Here is a 7,963-nt window from a genome sequence, read left to right on the forward strand (position 1 = left end):
CAGTCAAGCATGTAGTAATGTATTAAGCACCTGGATGTGTTCTACTGTAGATCATTATGCTACCACTTATGGAGACAAAGGATGGGGATGTGGTTACAGAAATTTACAAATGTTAATTTCATCACTTTTACAACATACAGGGTATAATGAGTTAGTTTATAAAGCATGGAATTCTGGTTTGGATAGTGGTAGTTCTACCAAGAATCCATTACGAAGTTCAATACCGTCGATCTCTAGACTTCAGAAAATGATAGAGTGGGCTTGGGCTCAAGGTTTTGATACCCAAGGAGCAGAACAATTGGGAGGAAAATTGGTGAATACTAGAAAATGGATTGGTCCTACAGAAGTAGTCATATTATTATCTAGTTTGAGAATAAAGTATGTTTTTTAATTTTCATTCATATTTCTCTATCAGAATCACATTATATATAATATTTTCATTTTAGATGTCAGTTAATAGATTTTTATACACCAACTAATTCTGATGGTGGACATCCTGAAATGTTTAATTGGGTTTTACAATACTTCCAACGTTGTGATGATTTTAAACCACCTCTTTATTTACAGCATCAAGGTAAATACTTATGTGAAAAAAAAAAAGAATTAAAAATATGAAAAAAAAATAAAATAAGAAAAGAAATTAAATATTATTCTCATTCAGGTCATAGTAGAACAATAATAGGAGTAGAACAATTAAGAGATGGTTCAATAACAATGTTAGTACTCGATCCAAGCCATAGCCCAGCACAAATGGCACAATTTAACAATACAAGTAGTGCACTCGGTGCAATGCGTTTGGTGCGAAAATCGATTGCAGCGATGAAAGCAAGACAGTATCAAGTTGTTGCTGTTACCGGTATCATGGAAACTGACTTAGAATATCATGTAATTTCTCTTATTTAAAATTTTTCTAAAATTTATTTATTGTTCTTATTTTATGTATCTTTATTTTATATATCTATATTTTTAATTACATTTTTATATTATTTATCATATTTCTATAATTTCAGGAAAGCAAAGTGTTACGTTTAATTCGTGTACCACAAGATAGGTGAGACTTACTGGCTCGAAAAGAAATTAAATCTTTTGGAAAGACGATAGACTGCCTGAAACCAATTTTGTCCGGCATCCTTAAAGTTACATGACCGCAATGTTCTAGGTTTTATTAATAGGGGATTTGCTCCACCATAGTAGTTGCAAAAATATTATTTAACAATATATTCTTGCATATTTTCGCCGTCGTATGTCGGTTTCTCAAATCACGTGTATTTAAGCCTGCGTCGCGGTTCAGAATTTTGGAGTTAAAATCGATGAACTTATAAATTTACAATTTTTAAAAAAAAAATCTGTATATTGCGAAAATTAATTTTTTTTATCAGCATTAAAAATATTGTACTTTGATGTGTGCTTGAGAAAAAATTATAATCAGGATGTATGTTCAAAGATAAAATCGATTGAAATTTTTTGGTCTAAATAATGTTCTGCTCAATTTTCGTCGCACCGAACAGGTTGTGCTAATTTTTAATTGATCAATCGACTTATGCCGATCGGTTGCATCAGCGAAAAAAGCCATGGCAGAGCTTGAAAAATGAGACTCTTTCGTAGCTGTGATGCTGTTAACAATTTAATGCTAATCACCGATTCTTAATATTTTTGAAGACACTCCATATGATCATTAAAAAAAGCATTGTCCATGTTTTAACTTCTTTCACTTGTATTTTACATTTTTAATAAACATTATTGTCACAATATTGTCAATTTTTAGTCAGTATAAGTATCAATAATAACGATATATCACAATTCGCGTTATATATAATGAATTTTATAAATCATTCTAAAAAAATTATTCTCAAATAAATTTTTATTATTGTTGTTTTTACATAGTTTTTGGGGTGTCTACAAGAATAAACAACATATTTCCATATATTATATATACATTTATCTATATACATATACACATATGTGCACACATTCTTCGTTATATTACACTTCATTCACTCATACATAAAGTACAACTACTTTCATACTATTTATGAATAATGTATTTAATTATTGGATTACTTTAAGACTTATCCATACCTTAACATGTAAGTTAAACACAATGTTGAGAGAGAAAAAGATCAGATAGTCCATTTCCTTGTTATTTATATAACATAATTAAAAGTTATATTATTTTTATTCTTATAATTATAATCATTAATATTATTGTTATTATTATTATTATTATTATTATGATATTTATTATATTTACTGTAAATTATATCAATATACACAACTTCTATTTATTATAGTTGGAAAAAATATTGAAAATCATTAAGAAGTTTGATATTTGTTATTGTGGAAAATATTATTAAAAATTATTATTATTGTTTTATTATTTTTACATAAATGAATGTTACATATAAAAGGCACTAATTGGATAAATATTTGTCTTTCTATTTATTAAGATCATATAAAATATGATTGACAAGAAAATGACAATTATTACTTGCATTAAATTCATCATATATTGATTAAGAATATGTTCAACATTTTGGAATGTTCAGGCAAAGCAAATTATGGAATTGTTAAGCAAGTGTAAAAAAACTTCAAATTATTCACATGTCAAATTAAAATATATGCTTTGTGTTAGAATTCCCAATTTATGTGTGATTGTTTTATACCATTTAAAAAACAGAATATTTTTTTCATCTCAATATAAAAACTTATATGTGTGAAGGTAGGGAAATTTAAATAAAAAATACATTTGATACAAACAAAATAATTTATTTTTTTCTAAATTAAATATTTAATATTAATATTATCATTGTTAAAAAAAATATTATATCATTCGTATAAATTAAATATTATTTATTCAAATACAAAGTTTGTTTCTACAAACAAAATATAACCTGAGAATTTGTTACATCATCTACAGTAATAAATATTTATATATTTATTTATATGTTAAATCCTAGTGATCGCATACAAGTTTTATGTTCTTCTATTAAATCCCTGCAGTTTTCTTCACCTTTAGTAATAATACTGAAAAAAAAATTAAAACTTTATTTGAAAATATTTGTAATAGAATATATATTTTGAGATAAGGTTATGTATTGATTCGTAGAGCAAATTAATTTAATATAATAGATTTCATTAAAAATTATTGTATTCGTAATTTTAAAAATTTATGAATTAAAGATATTTTTTAAGCAAAAATATTGTTATTGTTTTGTATTGTTTATAAATATTTAAAATATAAACATACCAATCATCTCTTGCTTTTTTCGTTTCAGGACAAGCACAACAAGGTTTCAATGGTTTATCAGATTTTTGCACATCTTTTGATTCTGCACTGACGTTTGGTTTATCATTTATAATACCCATTATTATTTAAGAAAGATAATATTTTGTACAATATAATGTTTTATTAGAAACGTTAACATATACCTAAAGCTTTCAATGCATTTGCACCAGTTTCAGCGCCTCTATGAGATTCATTTTCACGAAATTCAAAATATGGATATGGATAAAACATTTCTTTCTAAATAACTTAAATAATTATTGTATAATAGAATCTTCATTTAATGATTGATTTAATGAAAAAATAGGCAAATTCGTATAAATAAAAATTAACCAAAATAGCATTACATAATTTATGTATTAAAAATAAGTTTTTTTTTTAAATTCTTTATACTAAAAATGTTCTTCTTCTATATATGTTCTTTTTATATATTCTATAAGAATTCTATAAGAATTTTTAATATATATGTATTTTTATTTTATTATTTTTGCATTTATATGAATTTTATTAAATCATTCGCATCTAATATTTCTTTTATTTCTAAAAAAAAAAAAGAACTTATATAATCGATAATTCGATTAATTGAAATTAAGTATCGATTAACAAGTAATTGTTAATCGATTTTCTAATTAATTGAAGTTATATTTTGTATATTAAAATATATTAAAAAATATACATAATATGTAATATATTATGTGATAAAAATATACATAATATATATTGAAATATATATAATAATGTATATAATATGTTTCTCTTTCATTTCTATAAAAAAAAATATAATCGATAATTCGATATAATCGATAATTGATTGATTCTTTGATAATCGTTAATTAGTTTCCGGTTAATCAAGTTTCCGGTTAATTAAAGTTATATTTTGTTTAATTAAAATATATTATATATTATATATTATATATTGAAAAACATTGTTTAATTTTCTATATTTAATTAATTAATATAACATAAAAATTTTTATTGAATATCTGATGTCATTTTCATAATTTATTAATATAGAAAATTTCTACGACGCGGCGTAGAGAATTTTGGTTTACTGCGCAGATGGAAAGAGGGGGAACCGTGTCGCGCCAAATTTACGGCGCAATGAGTCATTGTAGTGTCGAACGTCGTGGGAATAACATATAGATTTTCGATCAGTGTCGTTGTGTTCGTTAACTTTGTAATATTTCCATTGCTACTTTTTTGAGGTATTTATATATTATTATTATCTTTATTTCATTAGTTATTTTTTATTTAATAATTTATTAAATATTTTTATAATAGAAAATTAAAATAATTTCGAACTTTTTTGTCTTGTTAATCGGTTATCTGATTATTCGATTATATTTTCAAACTTTTGTAATAAAATTTATTGTTTTTATTGTTTTTCTTTATTTTAATTGGCTTTAGTTTTTATAATTAAATTAAATTTTCGGTCTTTTTCTGTACAGATTATAAATTAAACGCAAATATATATGATTTCGAAGAAATAAAACGCCAATTTAGAATATGGACGCCATGACGGTTTTTTAATCATTTCAAATAGTTAATCCCGCGCTTTGGAAACATGGTAACGTTCAACAATTTGTAAAATATACGTATGTATACAATTGTTTTTTTTATTAAACTATGATAATAATATATAATTGATATACATATATTTAACAAATAATTCATAGTTAATATATATAATATTATATTATATACATTAATATTATAAATATATTAAATACTTTCTTGAGAATATCAAGATGAAATTGAAAAAAGGTTAAAGAAATTATACTTCTATTTTGAATATAATATAATTATTTTTTCGTTTCAAATTGACAAAATTGGCAAAAATTGATTGAAAATTTCTTTCTAAAAGTAATAATGGCGACTAAAATTTGGCCTTTGTTTATATTCTTTCTTCTTGCCTTGAATGATAATACAAATTTACGGCGCAATGAGTCATTGTAGTGTAGTGTTTAGAAATGTTTTGTTTTGAATTTTGATATGCTTCAAATCATTTTCGAATATTTATAATACGCGAAGAAGTTCTTTTAAAAATATACAATTATAACAATATAATCTAAATTTCAATAACATTCATCATCCAATATAATAAATAATAATTTAAAAATTTAACAGTATTTTCTTCAGCAAACGTTAAATATGAAAAAGAGGCAAAATATTTCCATATTTTTCTTCTTTTTCTACCATTTCTTCCTACTAATATATTTTATTTTCAGAAAATTGTTGACCGCGTGCAATGCGGTCATTAGCGTCAGTGTTTGTTGCGTAGTTTTTTAAATATTTCTATACACAAGCACAATAGCTCTAAATAAATTTAATCGTAATAGATATTCGCGAAGTTCGAGTCAGTGCTTGTTCGCCGATTGTATTTACACGGTCGTGTCAATAGTCTTTTATTTTATTTTATTTTTTTAAATATTCGCTTTCGGTACAGGATAAAATCAGTGCTTCTCTCAACAGTATAAGGCGATCATCCATCACGCGAAGAGGTAATTGTTTTTGTATATTCTTCTATAATTTATTTTTTTTAGTTCCAATTTTTATTGCTATTAAATTTTTAAAATTTATAATCCATAATTCCATTTTTTAAAATTTTTAAATAATTTAAGGAATACATTTTTAATATAAAACATTTAACATAATATTTCATTTTTATTACAGATGCTGATAACCAATTAAACTTTTTGTGATCGCGCGCAATGCGATTATTAAAATCAGTGTTTGTTGCGTAGTTTTTTAAATATTTCTATAGAGCACAATAGCTCTAAGTAAATTTAATCATAATAGATATTCGCGAAGTTCGAGTCAGTGCTTGATCGCCGATTGTACTTACACGATCGTGTCAATAGTCTTTTATTTTATTTTATTTTTTTTAAATATTCGCTTTCGGTACAGGATAGAATCAGTGCTTCTCTCAACAGTATAAGGCGATCATCCATCACGCGAAGAGGTAATTGTCTTTTGCATAATTTTGTATAATTTATTTCAATATTTTACTTTAATTATTAATAAAGAAGTAAAGAATTAAAATTTTAAATTTCTCCTTTATTACAGATTCTTCTCTGAAATTGTCCTAATTTCTCTTCAATCAGAGCGACAATTTCATACTTCGCATCGAACGGTGAGTCGCATGCATTTATATTCCTCCGGTCATTCAATCATGTCGTAGGATGAAAGATCCAAATCGACACGGATGACTGGTTGTATACATAGAATTTTGCACGAGCACAGTGACCACGGGTATTTATTATTATACCTGTGAATAGTAACATTTCTCTTTTTTGTATTTATTTATTAGATCAGGATAGGTTTTCTTGCACATCGTGTTTTTAATAAAATGATATTAATTTTGATTAATTATTGATTAAATTTCAACATAATAAATTGAAAATCAATCTGAGATCTATATTTCTCTATAATTTAAAATAATATATTTACCATTTGAAAAAATTAAATAAAAAATCAAAATTTTAATTGAATAAATATAATGAAGAAGTTGAATATTCTCCAAATTTATTCGTTACAGTAAAAATTTGAATTATTATATTATTATTATTTTATATTATATTATATTATATTATATATTAATATATATAATATATTATATATATTATATTATATTATATTATATTATATTATATTATTATATATACTATTATTAGTATGATAATAAACAATATTAAATTTTGCCTTTAATTTTTTATTATTAACTTAAATATGATTTGAAATATAAAAATTTTCTATGTTTATTTTCTCCGTAAAAATATATAAAATATGTGCAAGAAAACATTTCGCGACAGGTAGATTTCTGAATCAGAGCAATAAATCTTGAATTCTTTTTGCATTTTCGAAAATATGCTTTGATGAAGAGATCGCCTGAGAATTATTTGTATTAATATAATTCCATTTCGAGTCAATTAAATAAATTTTAAATAAATTTAATTAAAATTAATTTAACTTTAAATAAATTTTTCGTTCATTGCTTATATATTTTTTCTTTTTAAAATTAATAATAGTTTTTTTTTAAAATTAATAATAGTTTATTAAATTTATAAAATAAATTTATCAAATTAAAATAAGATAAAATGAATATACGTTGAATTAAAGAATGATCAGTCCGTTTAGATAAAAACATATTAATACTTTTTTTAGTTCAGGATTTTCAGATTTAACCCTTTCCGTGTTAATTGCCAGGATCTCACTCACGTGCCCAGGTGCTACTTGGGTGGGAGAGAGGCGATTGGCATGATGACCCTAGTCCATAAGTTTAAAAAATTTTTTTTAGCGACTGACGATGCGTTAGTGTATCGTGCGCGACGTATTTTCCACATTGTGTGTGTGTGTGTGTGGCTAGGCTGTGGAATTGCGTCGTATTCCATACAGTATATTTAAAATATACTTATTAATCTCATTACAAATGAGACAATCAACGATTTATACAATATTATTACTCTTACTTTTAAATTAAACGATATCAAATTTTCTAAAGTATCGATCAATTAAATAAATAAACAATCAAATTATTAATTTTATTAATTTAATCGTTTTAAAAGACATATCTTTTCATTGACGAATATCTATAATTAAAATCTACAAACGTATTCGTATCGCGATTTACGCAATGGTCACTAGCCATCGTCAGTCGATTTCAGGAAAATGGTACGTAAA

The 7,963-nt window shown here is 24.2% G+C and overlaps 2 protein-coding genes across 6 annotated transcripts in view; one reads left to right on the top strand and one right to left on the bottom strand.

The window, feature by feature from the left end:
• Nucleotides 1-1,768, top strand: part of LOC102679389 (zinc finger-containing ubiquitin peptidase 1-like) — a 6,068-nt gene extending 4,300 nt beyond the window's left edge. For 4 of the 5 annotated variants that reach the window (XM_031513408.1, XM_031513407.1, XM_031513410.1 and 1 more), the window contains exons 6-9: nt 1-378; nt 447-574; nt 662-885; nt 1,011-1,768. In XM_031513408.1, the coding sequence (XP_031369268.1) occupies nt 1-378; nt 447-574; nt 662-885; nt 1,011-1,055 (775 nt within the window). In that variant the 3' untranslated portion in view covers nt 1,056-1,768. The remainder of the gene's footprint in view (nt 379-446; nt 575-661; nt 886-1,010) is intronic. The other variant, XM_031513411.1, reaches the window with a different exon arrangement.
• Nucleotides 1,769-2,832: 1,064 nt separating this feature from the next.
• LOC102679265 (cytochrome c oxidase copper chaperone) lies at nt 2,833-3,492 on the bottom strand. The gene is made up of 2 exons (XM_006621732.2): nt 3,248-3,492; nt 2,833-3,024 (listed from the first exon to the last, which is right to left on the bottom strand). Exons 1-2 carry the CDS (start codon nt 3,364-3,366, stop codon nt 2,940-2,942), a joined length of 204 nt encoding a protein of 67 aa, XP_006621795.1. The 5' UTR covers nt 3,367-3,492; the 3' UTR covers nt 2,833-2,939.
• Between the last annotated feature and the right edge of the window lie 4,471 nt (nt 3,493-7,963).

This window comes from Apis dorsata, unplaced genomic scaffold (genome assembly GCF_000469605.1).
Source record: "Apis dorsata unplaced genomic scaffold, Apis dorsata 1.3 scaffold_634, whole genome shotgun sequence".
NCBI classification, from domain to species: Eukaryota; Metazoa; Arthropoda; class Insecta; order Hymenoptera; family Apidae; genus Apis; species Apis dorsata.

Bases quoted from the DNA above. Each gene is read 5' to 3' on its own strand.
- LOC102679265 (XM_006621732.2), bottom strand. From the start codon at position 3,366: ATGGGTATTATAAATGATAAACCAAACGTCAGTGCAGAATCAAAAGAT. The intron at 3,025-3,247 runs GTATGTTTATAT...TTTTTTTTTCAG, and splicing joins AAAAAAGCAAGAGATGATTG to TATTATTACTAAAGGTGAAG.